The sequence below is a fragment of the Anomaloglossus baeobatrachus genome, chromosome 6 (genome assembly GCF_048569485.1).
Source record: "Anomaloglossus baeobatrachus isolate aAnoBae1 chromosome 6, aAnoBae1.hap1, whole genome shotgun sequence".
Lineage (NCBI taxonomy): Eukaryota > Metazoa > Chordata > Amphibia > Anura > Aromobatidae > Anomaloglossus > Anomaloglossus baeobatrachus.
Window position 1 is genome coordinate 517,883,551 of NC_134358.1, and position 15,895 is coordinate 517,899,445.

At 41.1% G+C, this 15,895-nt stretch overlaps 1 protein-coding gene across 1 annotated transcript in view; it reads left to right on the forward strand.

The window, feature by feature from the left end:
• The window catches only part of PARD3 (par-3 family cell polarity regulator), an 807,488-nt gene that overhangs the window by 532,141 nt on the left and 259,452 nt on the right, over positions 1-15,895 (forward strand). The window contains 1 exon segment of the mRNA XM_075315482.1: positions 11,983-12,205. Within this exon segment, the coding sequence (XP_075171597.1) occupies positions 11,983-12,205 (223 nt within the window).

Genomic DNA, 15,895 nt, shown 5'->3' on the forward strand with positions numbered 1-15,895 from the left:
TTGTATAAACTGGAAAAGGCACAAGCAACTGTACAAATCCCTAAACTTGTACCTATCGTGTTGCTGAATTGCCTCATCGGTCGCTACTGTCGTCTTACGGTATATTCCCATGTACTATATAAGGGCCCCTACATCAGACACATAATGTTGGTTATGCTGTCAAGTTCTCTGTCATAATGATGTGTGAACGTCAGGCGTTGTGACTTCTTCATATACACATGCTGCTGTGTTACAGCCTCTGATGAGGACAGTTTGTAGAAAACATTCAGTCCATTATGTTTCTATTCTCGTCACAGTCAGATGTCAAATAACCAAATGTGGACCTCGGCTTCATATTTCTTATACACTTGCTGCCATGCTGAACCAACTACACTCCTGTTTTGAATATTGCCAGATATTGCCTTTTTTTTTTTTTCCATTTGTAGTCCTTGAGTCTGTTGTTTTTTTTTTTTACTCCTATGTCAGTTGTTTTTCGCAGTCGCTAGAGAACAAAAAGGACGTTTCCTTAGACTCTCTGAGCAACTGATCCTTTAAATCCATATACTATCCTTGTTTATTTGACCCATTTACTTGAAAGGGTGAGTTTAGTCCATAAAAGAGACAAAAAAACCATTGTCTCATTTAAAAAACAGAATTTAGGCAAAATGAGCATTTGAATAAGCAAAAACTGGATATTCTTGATGAACAATTGGTCACTGCGGTTAATATCCTGAAGATTAATTTTCTTATGTGAAATTATGGATGGACTTGCTTTTTTTTCTTCTTTACATTAAAGGAAACCTGTCACCAGATTTGGGGCCTATAAGCTGCGGCCACCACCACTGGTCTCTTATATACAGCATTCTAACATGCTGTATATAAGAGCCCAGGCCTCTGTGTAGGACGTAAAAATAACTTAATAATACTCACCTAAATGGTCGCTGCGGTGGAGTTGGGTCATATGGGCGTCTCCATTCTCCGATGCCAGCGCCTCCTCTTTCAGCCATTTTTGTCGTCCTTCTTCTGAAGCCTGTATGCATGACACGTCCTACGTCATCCTTACTCGCCGGCATTGAGGTCCCGCACAGGCACACTTTGATCTGCCCTGAGCAGGGCATATCAAAGTATTGTAGTGCGCCTGCGCGGGAGCGGCATGTGTATGTTGTAGGACGCGTCATGCACATAGGCTTCAGAAGGAGGACGAAGATGGCCGAAAGAGGAGGCGCCGGCACCGGAGAACGGAGACGCCCATATAGCCCAACTCCACCGCAGTGACCGTTTAGGGTAAGTATTATAAAGTTATTTTTACGTTCTACACAGTGGCCTGGGCTCTTATATACAGCATGTTAGAATGCTGTATATAAGAGCCTACTGGTGGTGGCTGCAGCTTATAGGCCCCAAATCTGATCACAGGTTCCCTTTAAAATCCCTTAAAGCATCACATACTCATAGATGAATTTGGGAAACTTGTGCTGAATTTTTTGAGTAAGTAGATAATAAAAAAATATTTAATGCAAAATTTTCATACTTTCCAAACTGGAAAAAGGAACTATCATGTTATTTAAACTTTTTAAATTTTTTAAACATTCTACATTAGATCGCACTTTTGTGTTTCAAACAAATGCCGCATTATTTAAGTTTCAGTTCATTTTTGAAATTTTAATTAACTTGTTTCCTATTTTGGATCTGCCCCTATTTTCGGTGCACATTACCGTAGTTTGACATTTTTGTTGGATAAAAAGACTGATGGCACTCCCAGAATGCAGTCTGAACAGGTTCAAAACTGAACGTGACATTTAATAACAAAGACAGTTGCACTCTGAAATGCTAAATCACGCAAACAATAAATGCAAGAATATAGATATACATTAATACTTAAGGAAATCTAGGAAAAATGGAGATATTTAGCATACAAAAATGTCTATTTCTATATTTGCCCATTAGCCACGTCAGACTGCATTTTGGGAGAGCCGTCAGTCTTTGTCTAGATTATGGAGTCATGCATTCTGATTGTGCACTCCTCCCCTATTAGCCACAGGTGATTTTATTCTCTAGTAGCTGGCTTCTACTTGCCCATACACATGGAGGTTTGTAACCCAGAGTGGCTTCAGTTCAGTGTACGAGATATGCCTTGACGTGGCTACTGGGCATATATAGAAATGGCCATTTTTGTATGCCAAATATCTCAATTTTTCCTAAATTGCCTTCAGCAGTAATACATATCTATATTGTTTGCATGATTTAGCATTTCAGAATACAACGGTCTTTTTTTGTTATTTTTTTTCTTCAAAGGCAAGTCAGTTCTGAGGCGGCTAATTAGACTACTACAAGGAATGGAGGTCTCCCATATGATGAGCGGTTGAAAAAGTTAATTATGTTTAGCTTAGAAAAAAGACGTCTCAGAGGAGATCTCATTTATATGTATAAATACATGTGTGGTCAATATAAAGGACTGGCACATGACTTATTTCTTCCGAAGACAATACTAAGGACCAGGGGGCATACACTGCGAGTGGAAGAAAAGCGATTCCGGCTGCTGAATAGGAAAGGGTTCTTTACAGTTAGAGCAGTCAGACTGTGGAATACCCTACCACAAGAGGTGGTAATGGCAGATACTATAACAACTTTTAAAAAAAGGGCTGGATGATTTCCTCAGTACACAACATTGTTGGTTATAAATGACTTAGTGACAAAATATATAATTGGTGGAGGAAGATTGGACTAGATGGACCTAGGTCTTATTTCAACCTATGTAACTATGTTGGATAAACCCTCCAGAGTAGTTTGGTTCCGACTTGGATGAAACTGACTTTTAGGTCATTTCTTTTTTGTTTTTATTTTTCCTTTGTTATATTTTTTATGATATTTTATTTTCATCAGAACGGGGGGGGGGGGGGGGGGGAGGCGATGATTTTCATGGGAGAACTTGGTGCCCCTCTGGACACGATGAGCTTTCACGCTTTTATCTGTTTCTCAGCATATTGATAGAGACTGAGCAATGATTCAGAAGAAGAGTGACGGGCTGACTCTTCAGATAACATTTCTGCTGTCTCCGACAGCTTTACACATCGCAGCTCCCAATTGAAAATGTGTATATCTGCTGTTCCTGTTGATTTTCATTCTCCGCCATATTCCAACTACATATGTTTATTACATAACATCTAAAGATTGTTCTTTATGTAGAAAGTGGTTAATCACGGAAGTGTCAGCCGAGCCGATCTGCGGTCTATGCCGCTTGATTGATAAAATTGCTTATTGTACGTCATGTTGTACTTAGTTGCAGTTTTGTTTTTGGAGGAATGTTGTGCCTGTTTCTTCGCGATCAGAATAATTGCAGGGATTTTCAGAAACTCAATCTGTGAGCGACAAGAGTAAGTGAGGAAATGGCATTTTCCTGTACTTTCCTTCTTTGAGTGATGGCGTGCTCACTAATGAGTCTGAAATGATGAATTGTAATTATTCATCATTCTGTTTCCATACATTGAACAGCCACCTCAGACAATTGTGCCGTGCCCTTTCCCCACCCACCATACGTCTCTTTAAATTACTAAATTATGTTTGCTGAGGTCATTGCACAATGGGAAGTTTCTTTATGAATGGAAATAAATTAGATTACATTTTGTCTAGCCATGGATTTCATGCCGCAAAGAGGCTAAATGTCAGCCCATGCCGGCCCGTCGCGGGCTAAGAGGTTAGACTTGTGTAAAGTGATCCTAATTAGTCTGGCCCTAAAGGGTATTGCTGTCATCTTTCAATAATGGGATCCCTCAGACAATGGTCAGTGTGCTGACACACGGACAGGGGACCTACAGAAGTGACCCCTTGGTCTTTCAGTTCGTCCCTATTCAAAGGCCTTAAAATTATTGGAACCCGCAACATGGCTGTTATATATCCTATTTACCACAGATGCTGAATCCTGAACACTCTTTGGTCCCCTTTAATGTCAGTATTGTGCTTAAAACCCCTGAGCTACTTCCCTGAATTAATTTGATGATCATAAGGCTGCTTTCACACCTCCGGTTTTAGCAGAGCCGGCCAATCCGGCTCTAAAACCTATGCAACGGATGCGGCGACAATACCACATCCTTTGCATAAGTTTTTGACATGCGGCCCGTCCAGTTTTTGCCACTTATGGAGCATGCGTAGTGGAAAAAAACGCATACGGCGGCCGGATGCGGTGTTTGTTGCAGGACGCCGCATGCGGCGTCCATAAGCATGCATTGTAAATCGTGCCGCATCGGCCAGATGCGGCACAATGTGTTTGTTTTTTTTTGCCGGACAAAAAAAACATGCCAGGCAACGTTCCATCCGGCCGCCGCATCGGCTAAATCTGCCACATGCGGCAAAAACCGGACCAAATGCAAGCCCATGCGGCACAATCCGGCACTAATGAAAGTCTATGCAAAAAAAACGCAGCCGGCGGCAAAAAAAATCGGTTGCGGTTTTTCTGCAAAGCGCCGGATTGTGCCGCACAGGAAAAACCGGATATGTGAAAGCAGCCTTAGGTTCCAATCGAAGTGTCATTTGGAGATCTAAATCAATGTTAAAAAAATTTGGCATTACTCCGCCTAGAAAGAATTAGTGCTATATATGTGTACAGGACTCTACAAAACAGCCTCAAACCAAGCAAGGAACATACAAAACACATGAACAGCAACCAATAGAATCCAATGAATTGAATGTGATTTCAAAATCCACACATGCCTTTAGCATTGCCCTGATTATGAGACCTTATAGTGCCCATCAAATACTGTCCATGCTTGAAAACAATATACAAATAGTATTGTGTGCATCCAGCCTCCCCCCCCCCCTTACCCCCAAAAAAGCCTCACTCTAGCTGACACAGCATAGACTCTAGAAAATGTAAAGACTCATATGTTGTCAGTCATTTCAAAAAAGGAACCTGAAAACTCATACATGCTGCCCGAACCATGAGCAGCAAGTGTCAGACCGTGGCTGCAGGATTTTAGCCCAATAGGTTTGACTCTGAAAAGATGTCTGTAGTTTGGGCAGCATGTATCAGCTGTCAAATTTACACACCAGATCTTTTAAATCCGTGTTTCCCGAACTCCAGTCCTCACGGCCCCAACAGATCATGTCTTCAGGATTTTCTCAGCATTGCATGTGTGAAGGAAACCTGATTTTTTTTTTTTAAGGAGCTGAGAGGACTGGAGTTTAGGAAGTTGTAAGTTGCAGCCTCTATGAATTGCTTTTGACTTTTCAGCACATTCCACTGTTGCTCGATCAGATTCAACTGTGGGACATTTGGAGGCCAAGTCAACACGCTGACCTTTTTGTTATTTTCCTTAAACCGTTCCTAAATTATTTTTTATTCCTTTGAAGAGCATCTTTGTCATTCACATGATCTGCATTTTTCATTACTCCATGGTCCATTTCGATGATCTCTGTAGGCACTTTTGTCAGCGTAGACACTGTGGGCGCTAAGCAGGTTTTCATTCCCATGTTCACCAAGCTGTCAGTGCACTAATCTCACCATTCAGTGCTTATGATATTGACCTGGCTGTCCTACCTTGGGCCATTTTGGTAGGTAGTAAGCGAACAAGAAACTGCCATGTTTGATATAATCTAAGTCATCTACTAATTTTGCCCATTGTCAGAGTCTCTTAGGTCCTTCCACTTGCCCATTGTTTCTACTTTTAATACATTACCATCAAGGACGGACTGTTCATGTGCTGGCTACATGAACTTGATCAGATTCAACTCTGAGACATTTGGAGGCCAAGTCAACATGCTGACCTTTTTATTTTCCTCAAACCATTCCTAAATTATTTTTGCAGTGTGTGGTGGGGTGTTATTCCTTTGAAGAGCATCTTTGTCATTCACATGATCTGCATTTTTCATTACTCTGTGGTCCATTTTGATGATGTTGCATTCCCGTATGTACCCAGCCGTCAATGCACTAATCTCACACTTCAGATGCCTATGATGCTGGCTCTACTTCTCTCTGCTGTCCTACCTTGGGCCATTTTGGTAGGTAGTAAGCGAAGAAGAAACTGCCATGTTGGACATAATCTTACCAAGTCATCTAGTATTTTTGGCGGTTGTTTTTTTTAGATCCTTCGACTTGCCCATTGTTTCTGCTTTTAATACATTACCATCAAGGGCTTGACTGTTCATGTGCTGGCTACTGTCTTCCAAGTGTTATTCCCTTCTGTCAGTGGCTTCATTGTTGACCTCAGTCTTCTACTCTATTTGTTACCAGCTCGCATCTCAAGTGTTTAAAGGTCTAATAGAAGGTGCTTGGCAGGCTGATGGCATTTTCAGATTATTTCCTTCAGTGCAATGAATGACGAAGTCTGCACGGCTGTACGGAGTTACATTTTATAAAAAGACAAAGGCAAATGAAGTTCAACCATTAATTCTAAACTGTTAATCCAGAAGAAGGTAAAAAAAGTCACAAAGCAAGTTGTTTCATATTAAGGGAAATTTCCTTCTCTGCTACATATATGGAAATCAGACTACTTATCTGCATCAATGGCCCAGCTACAGAATCTAGCTACTAAAACTCATGTTATATTATTATTTAGGAAGAAAAAAGCATAAAAGCATCTTGGCCTTCCTTAAAGGGGTATTCCGATCCCAAAGATCCTACCATAATATTTTAGTAGGGGTAATAATAATATTAGAAAATACCTCCATTTAGAAATGTAGTATAGTTTTGCTGATTAGCCATGTCTCTTACCTCATGTGCAGGGCATTGCAGCTTAGGTATCCGTGGTTACAGCCAAAGCTGCAACGCCCTGCACATGAGTTAAGACATGATTATAGCAGGAGAACTATACTACATTTCTAATTGGAAGTGTTTGCTATTATTATTATTATTATTATTATTATTCCTACTACATACTGGTATAGGATCATTTAAGATGTGAATAACACTTTAAGATTTTTTTATTAGTGATCCAATCCTTACAAAATCATGTGGCAGAGAGTTCTATTTCCTAACTGCTTATACAGTAAAGAATCCATGTACAACCCTGCTCGTACTGTAAAGAATCTATAATCTCACTGCTTGTCCAGTAAATAATCCATAATCTCACTAATTGTAAAGTAAAGAATCGCTACCTGTGATGAGGATTAAACCTTCTTTCCTCCAGAAGATTAAAAGGGACCTCCTCAAAGTCTAATACAATTTTTAGAAAAATCTCCGTACTATTCCTTAATATATTTGTACATTGTAATAAATATGCCCCTATGCCATTATTTGTTTTTTTTTTACCAAAGTGAATAATTGTCTTGGTACTGCTGTCCACCCAGTCCATTAATAGGTCGCTCTTCCCTGCACTGTATCTAGATCAGCTATGTCCTTCTGATAAGCCGAAGCCAAAAATTGTGCACCATATTCTAGGTGTGCCACGTGGCTCCTTACTAGAGTGCACTACCACTGTACACGGGCTGTCCCTGACTCCTTACTCCAACATTGGATCACGTGCACTTATTACATTGGACAATGTCACTGAGGCTGTGACTGTATATAGTAGAGTCCACATTCGTGTCGGCATGAGAGATGTGACCTCATGCTCGCCTGCAGCCTTTCCCCTGCCCAGACACAGCTATTCTTTGTGTTCTAGAGTCCCAGCTGGCTCCTAAATTGGCTCTTTAAATTTGGAAGGTTGTGGAGCCTGAACGTAATCAGATAAGAGCAGATTGCCTTGTTTTGGGTTTCTAGTCACAAAAAACACTGATCTTGCTCTTTACTTTGCTGAAATTACCTAGTGCAGTCATGAGGCACATCTCTTGTGCATTATCAAGGTAGAAGGCTTTCTGAAGAGACATCATTTCGTGATCAGAAAATTGCCTTTATTTTCTTTTCAGTCCTGCTCTAATAATGGAGGTGTGTGAAAAGTGTATGACGAGTAAATGAATGAATAGTATGATACGTGACATATGGGTCTTTAATTAGTATGATATCACATAAGGTATACCGATTCTATCATGTATACCATATTTACAGAGAGTATAGCAGCATCCTTGGAAATTATGCCATCTGTACGCACTTAGGAAATCCAAATATTTAATTGTAAAGTCATTCTTCCTGCTTTACTGTTGGGTATGACCGTGGTTGTATCAAACACTAGAATAGGCTGCGTTCTCACCGTGTCTGTAGGCTGCGCACTTACTGTGTTTGTAGGCTGCGCACTCGCCGTGTTTGTAGGCTGCGCACTCGCCGGGTTTCTAGGCTGCGCACTCGCCGGGTTTGTAGGCTGCGCACTCGCCGGGTTTGTAGGCTGCGCACTCGCCGGGTTTCTAGGCTGCGCACTCGCCGGGTTTGTAGGCTGCGCACTCGCCGGGTTTGTAGGCTGCGCACTCGCCGGGTTTGTAGGCTGCGCACTCGCCGGGTTTGTAGGCTGCGCACTCGCCGGGTTTGTAGGCTGCGCACTCGCCGGGTTTGTAGGCTGCGCACTCGCCGGGTTTGTAGGCTGCGCACTCGCCGGGTTTGCTGTTGCCCGCCAAGAAAAGCACAAAACAACATATACATGAGAATAGAAGAGTTGGGCTATTTAGTAAAGCTTTAATTATATCAAATACTTCAACAGGTGATATCCAGATCCATCTGGAGCCACTGAACAGCTCTTCAGAATGGGGTAAGGGAGACCCCTATAAAGACTCCACTCATTAACGCTTTGCATCCAGGCTATAACATATTTCCATGTCTCCCTTTTACAGATGCAAATGGTTCCCACCTGAACGGTTCAGTAGAATGGGGTATGTTAGAGAGGCCTAAGTATTTTTTTTTTTTTCTTACCTGGTTGTCCTGGGTGCGATAATGTAACTTCTTGGCCACTCAGTGTTTTGGTAATTGGGTCACATTTTATTATGGTGATTAAAGCACGTTCCAATAACATGGGGTCATTTTTCACAAGTGGTCACTTTGCACACTGGACAATTTGTGTCTTGCTAATTGTTATAAAAGTTGATGCAATATACTGAAACCTTTAGATATTATATAGACAATTTACTTACATCTGTGTTTCCAAACTGCTCTTTAATTTTTTGTTTAACAGCTGCTGATAAGTCACAGCTGGAACCCTTGAACAGCAGTTCTTCAGAGTTGGGTAGGTGAGGTTGAGTAAAATGTCCGTGCTTGGTACTTTAGTTTGCTGCACCTGTCTCCAGACCAATTATTTGCCTTATGCCTTGGTTCCACTTGCGCATAGCTTCCGATGCAGAAGCCTCGGAAGTGATATTCTAATGACCCTCTGCTGTGAGCGTCAGCCAAGGGTCATGCAACTGTGATCTGATCTTGTGATTGGATCACAGCTGCGGAAAAGATGGAGGGAGCACTTTTTCTCTCTCCACCCCGGCCTGTCTCTGCGTACATAGCACTGCGGTTGGATGACATCCTAGTGCAATGCGATATTTCAATGCTCCCATAGACTTGTATGGATGTGTGTCAGCTAAGACTCACTGCCAAACGCAACGTGCTGCAATTCTTTTCTCAGGCCGATATGGCATGAGAAATCAATCGCAGATGGACACTGCCCGATAGTTTAACTGGTACGAGTGCAATCCAATGTTTTATCGGATTGTACTCGGGTGTACAAAACGCAAGTGGAGCGGAGGCCTTAGTGAGTTGATCGTTGAACTCTGAATGAGTGTTAGAGTAGCTAAACTTGTTTTTTTTTAATGTTATTTAAAGTGGCTGGCTACTATTTTTTTTTCTTTATTAATAGTTACCAATATCTGATCATTCAGTACCTTACACTGATCAGCTGTTACCAATGCTGATTCTAAGTTTTTGGATTCTGCCGGAACATAGATCCATCATTTCTATAGTGACAGCAGCCAGGCACTGCAGATCCTATTCACATGGATAGGTGGTGAATCTGGAGTATCCAGCCATGGGCATTTATTTTGACAGAGCTCTTGTATTTTGACAGCATCCTATAACTTCTGCCTCTGCCAATAACAGCTAATCGTTGAGGGTGCCGGGTATTGCACCCTGTCCCCTGTCCGATCAAATATAGATGACCTATAGGCCTTCCATTAAAAAAAAAAAAAAAAAAATAGCTAGTAGTCAACTCCTTTAATTATTGACCGACCATTGCAAAGATATGAATTTTTGCAATATATTTCACTGCCTTATTTAAACTATGCTGCATGGCTGTTTTAACTTCCCCATTCAAGCTTACTCCTTTCAACTGCTGCTCCAAAAAACTATTACTCTATTCACATGAAATCAATGTATCAGACTTAAGGCGGCGTCACACGCTACGATATATCGGACGATATGTCGTCTGGGTCACTGATTCCGTGACGCACATCCGGCATCGTTTGACATATCATAGCGTGTGACAGCTACAAGCGACTGTTAACGAGCAAAAATACTCGCCTTATCGTTGCTCATTGATACGTCGCTCATTTTCATAAAATCGTTCCTCCTTCTGCGTGCCGGTTGTTCATCGTTCCCGAGGCAGCACACATCGCTCCGTGTGACACCCCGGGAACGACGAACTGCAGCTTACCTACGGCCGCCGGCAAAGAGGAAGGAAGGAGGTGGGCGGGATGTTACGTCCCGCTCATCTCCCCCCCTCCGCTTCTATTGGGCGGCCGCTGTGTGACGTCAAACGTCCCCCCCCTCTTCAGGAAGAGGATGTGCGCCGCCCACAGCGAGGTCATTTGGGAGGTAAGTGCGTGTGACGGGGGTTTAACGACTTTGTGCGACACGGGCAACAAATTGCCTGTGAAGCACAAAAGACGGGGGCGGGTACGATCGCACGATATATCGTCCCGTGTAATGCCGCCTTTATCCTTTCTCTGCTCCTCACCCAAATACTCAAGCAGGGAAAGTCCCGAATACAGATTGTTGGTAAATGGAGTGAATTCTCGGTGAGCGGCAGTCGATAGCAGATTCGTAAGGAGCTTGTACTTGTCAATTTAAACAAGTTTAATTACTATTGAACTGCTAAACTAAATATGTCAGCATAACAACCTACAGCGCCATAAAGTTCCTATGGACTCCTTTGTAAGAAAAAAAATTGTTTTACAATGGCCGTCTTCATAGGAAAGTGCAGCCTCCTGCACGTTTTTCTGTGATTTAAAAAAAAGTTCTGCCCATGAACACCACCCAGAAATAGACCAAAAAGTCCTATGCACACATTTACATATTAAGCCCAAAGCTATCACCACCATGTACGTAGAAGTTTGCCTCAGACACTGTGAATTGAGCCTAAGTTGAACAACAGTGCCGCCATAATGTGGGTGCTATAATACGCCCATATTACAGTTGTTTGATAGCAGCCAGAACAATTTGGACCAAAGATTTCTCATCTTCCAATGTAATCTTGCCCACAGTTGGGCTTCTCCACAGTGCAGCCTACGTGGAATCTTCATTTTTTTGTTGGCAATGATGGGAGGGGATGGGTGTAGCCACAATTTTGGAATGACCACAAAAATATCAAAATTACCTAGACTCCTCTATTTATTAAGATAAAATTACGCATTATACAGGCACTAATTACATCCAACTAATACTTTATCAGGTGCCAGTAAGTCCCAGCTGGAATTATTGAACAGCTCTACAGACTGGGGTAGGTAATCTGTATGCCAAGTGGTACGACTCTGTTTCTTTGTACAAACTTTCATTACTGATGTTTTAATAATGAACAATTCCTTGTTTTGCTAACACACTGGTGTTGGGTGAAGGTTGAGGTTTGGTGATGAAGTGAGCACAAGTACACAAGTGAGACATCATTGTGGGTATTGCGTAAGAGAATGTCTAACTACATCTAATGCTTTGCCAGGTGCTAATAAAACACTGATGGAGCAAAAGAACAGTTCAGCCCAGTTGGGTAGGTTAAGCTATTGTCTAATTTAAGGAAACTTCTTGTCTTGACCATGGTGTTTTAGTACTAAAAGTACTAAAGGGGTGCACTTTTCACTTAAAAGTTGTGTCTGTTGTATCCAGCGTAGTCCATTTGATTTTATGCCTTTTAACTCAATCACAAAGCTTAACATGATACCATCCTAATTTCTCTCTAGTGGAAGAGGACACCGAGGAGAGTTCCAGATCAGGACGCGAGTCTGTGTCCACTGCCAGTGACCAACCTTCCCATTCTCTCGAGAGACAAATCAATGGCTCAGACAAGGCAGAGCGCAAAAAGGAAAAGAGTGGGAAAGAAAAGAAAAAAGACCGAGACAAAGATAAAGATAAGGGAAAAACGAAGAAAGGCGGAATGCTGAAAGGTCTCGGAGACATGTTCAGGTAGGTCATTTCGAAGACTGAAATTTTTTGTATAAAGCTATTCGGTTTCTGTCAATGGTCCCATATGTTTTTTCCAAAAATAAGGAACACCAGTGGAAACCCATAGGGTCATGGTTGAGATTGGCATAAGGCTATGTCCACACGTTGCTTTTTACCTGCTTTTTACCTGCAGCAAAAAAGCAGGTATAAAGCAGGTAAAAAGCAACGTGCGGACATAGCCTAACTCTATCCAGCTCTGACCATTGGAGGTCTACAGAAGAAAACTTGGAGCAACTGAGCTGCTCGATTTCCAAAACTCCTATAGAAATGAGTAACAATGAGTAATTATAATAATTACTTAATTACTGTTAATTTTTATTATAGTCATTACTTTAAAAGGAACTTGTCACCACTTTTTTTCGGTGTTAAACCAAAAGTATCACCTTCTGCAGCTCCTGGGCTGCTTTCTATGAAGGTGCACCTTGTTGCTCACTACCCTTGCAGACCTCAGAAATAACTATATAAAATCTGACCGCCACGAATGCTAATGTTTGGGTTGGATGGGTGTACTCCTTTTCGGCTCCTGTCCCTACTTCTGGGTTTGTTTGCCGTCCTCCTTTCATGATTGACGTGGAGGACTCCACAGGTCCGAGATTATGGTCATGCACATCGCCGACCATAATTTCGCGCCTGCGCAAAGACCTCATCGGTTTGCGCGAGGGCAACTATGTTTTTGGCTCGTCCCGCGATGGGGTAGAGCAAAGTGCGCCTGCGCGACCAAGGAATGACTCTGCACAGGCACGAGATTTGGCAGAGCAACGTGGATGATGACGGAGAAGGAGGGACCGGAGCCAAAAATGAGTACGTCCATCCGACCCGAACAGGTCATTAGCATACGTGGCAGTCAGATATTATAAAGTTATTTCTGAGGTCTGCAACGGGAGTCAGCAACAAGGTGCACCTTCATAGAATCCAGCCCAGGAGCTGCAGAAGGTGACACTTTTGCTTTAATACCGAAAAAACTGGTGACCGGTTCCCTTTAAACGGTTATCTTTTTGAACATAAAGAATATACATATAAAAAAGAAATAAGTAACGAGTTAGCGTGGAGATTTGTCGGAGCTGGATGAAGTTATTTTCATCTCCACTTTATAACCATGACACCAATGGTTCCTAAAAAATGTTCTTGATTTAGTTTTTAATTTGATTGCAGCCCTCAAAATTTACAAGGACCATGTTTTGCAAAACTTTCCTTTTCTCCAGCTCTTGATAACTGGCGAAGTTAACTTCTTACCTCGAAAACATGACCTACGTCTTTTAAATGAGATCCATACATCTGATTCATTGGAAGAGTTAGCCGCTTTATAGAAATAGATTAAATTCTGCTTTGACTTTGCTTCTCCAATACCAACACAACTACTAATCTACATCACGTCCTGTCATTCCAGGCCTTCTAATAGCAAGCATTTATTGTGGTGTTCATTAAACATTGATTTCTGCTCTCCTCCCTATTTCACTAAGGTCTTTGTAATGCACAGAATGTGCGGCGTGTGCTGGTTAATTGACTGGCTATTCTCAGGATGTGCTACATCTAAGTGTTCACTACCCCGGCCTGAGTACTCCAGTTTGTCATTAAAAAGTATAAAAGTGAAGCTGTGAGTCTATTCATTTATCTTCTATATTGTAGCCAGGGTTTGGGTGATGTAAGTGGATCTTAGTGAATTTCTAAGCTATGTTCTTAGGTTGATTGCTTCAGGGCAAAAAAAAAAAAAAAAGAAAAAATTGAAGTCCCTGCAGCACATAGATGTCAAGTATACTGGAGAGTGTCTGCTTCTTACAAACTTTTATCCAGAATCTGCAGACACTAAATGACTTTGATTACAGAAACAGTTTTTTATTTTTTTTTTGCTGCCCAGAAACACTTACACTACACTCTCGATTTATCTTCGAATCCGCCAAGTAGGGTCAACAATGTGTTTGACAAGAGGTGAGAATACTGCGCAACGAGCAGGTATCTAAGTGAATTCCTACTTTTCATTTACTTGGTGGTATTGGTAAGGACCAAGAGGATTTAGGAAAAAAAATAGCTAGAATCTGAAAATCATATATCTGTAAGAACTGATATTATTCAGAACACTACCATGATTGTACTTGTATCTTTTCCTGATCCAACTGTATCACAAAGTTTACTTGTTTATAACGTCTATGTTTTAAAAAATTTAAGTTTTTATTCATTTTTTTTTAATTGTGAATTTGATGTAAATTGAATGGAACTTGTTCGTGATTAAGTCATTCAGTGGTTTAAGAAAAAAATGATGTAACTAAACCTTTTATCAGTAAATTACACCAAAAACTTAAAACCGATAAAGCATACTTGATGATTTAAAGAGGCAAAACCACCAGGAATTTCCTATATAAACTGAAGCCAGTGCTATACTGGTGCTATCATGCGGATTCTATACATAGCTTTAGTTGAGATTGGATGTATAGTTTCTGAAATATAAGCAGTTAAAGTTTGTGAAATGCACTGTTACTTAATTGATAGGTGCTGCAGAATATCTAATAGGTGGGGTGGGTTTTGCTAGTTGTTATTGCCACTGTCTGCCTGCCTGTCCTTCCTCGCTCTTTCCTCTCCCTGTTATAACAGAGACATGGGGAGGAAGGACAGACAGGAGCGAGAATAACTAGCAAAACCCGACCCACTTAATAAATATTCTGCAGATTCTATCAATCAAGTAACAGTACATTTCACAAACTTTACTTGTCGGTATTTCAGAAACTATACATCTGATCTCACAACTAAAGGTATGTTTAGAATCAGCATCCTAGCACCAGTGTAGTTCTTGCTTTAGTTTATATAGGAAAATCCTGGTCGTTTTTACTCTTTTAAGGGCTTTTCCTACCTTTTTGAACAGAAGCACAAAACTTTCTTGTCTCCTGACTTCCGCTCGTTGATTGACCGTTTGGACCAGTTTCATTGTCACACTATTGGACTCAACTGTGCCCTCCCTATGGTATATGGGGCAGCTTTGCTCGTGCAGAAGAGAGCAGTGACACTGATGTTGACTAGATCCAGCGATCCAGTCAAGTTTTAGAACTAGAGAATAAAAGAGCTTGTAAGTGCTGCGCTTCTTTTCTAGACATTGAGCAGTAAAGTATACAATTAAACATTCTTCTCTTCTTGAGGACAGAGAAACTATTTCATAACCAGCAAATTGCAAAGTTGTTTTTTTATTTATTTTCCATTTAACAATTTAATCTAAAATGGAGAGACAACCACTTTAAATAATATGCTGTCTTCCGTCAGGAGATGAGCAAGAATAGCGATGTTTGTATGCAAACTTTCCACACTTCCGATTGACATAGTCATACAGACTTTTTTACTTTATTTACAGCTCATATATATATATATATGTGTATATAATATATATATACATACACACACTGTAACCAAATAAATAAATTACACAGAAAGCACCACGTGCATAGTTAGACCCAGAAATATTTGCACAGCATCTCATGTTTTGGCATTTTAGCATAACCAATATGGGCTTAGTGGGCAGACTCTGCTTTAATTGAATGATTGTATTCACATTGTAGGAATTATATCTCTCTATCCCCTTGACGACCTTGCCATTTTCTTTTTCGTTTTTTCCTCCCCTTTTTCCAAGAGCCATAACATTTTTATTTTTCTGTCAATATAGCCGTATCA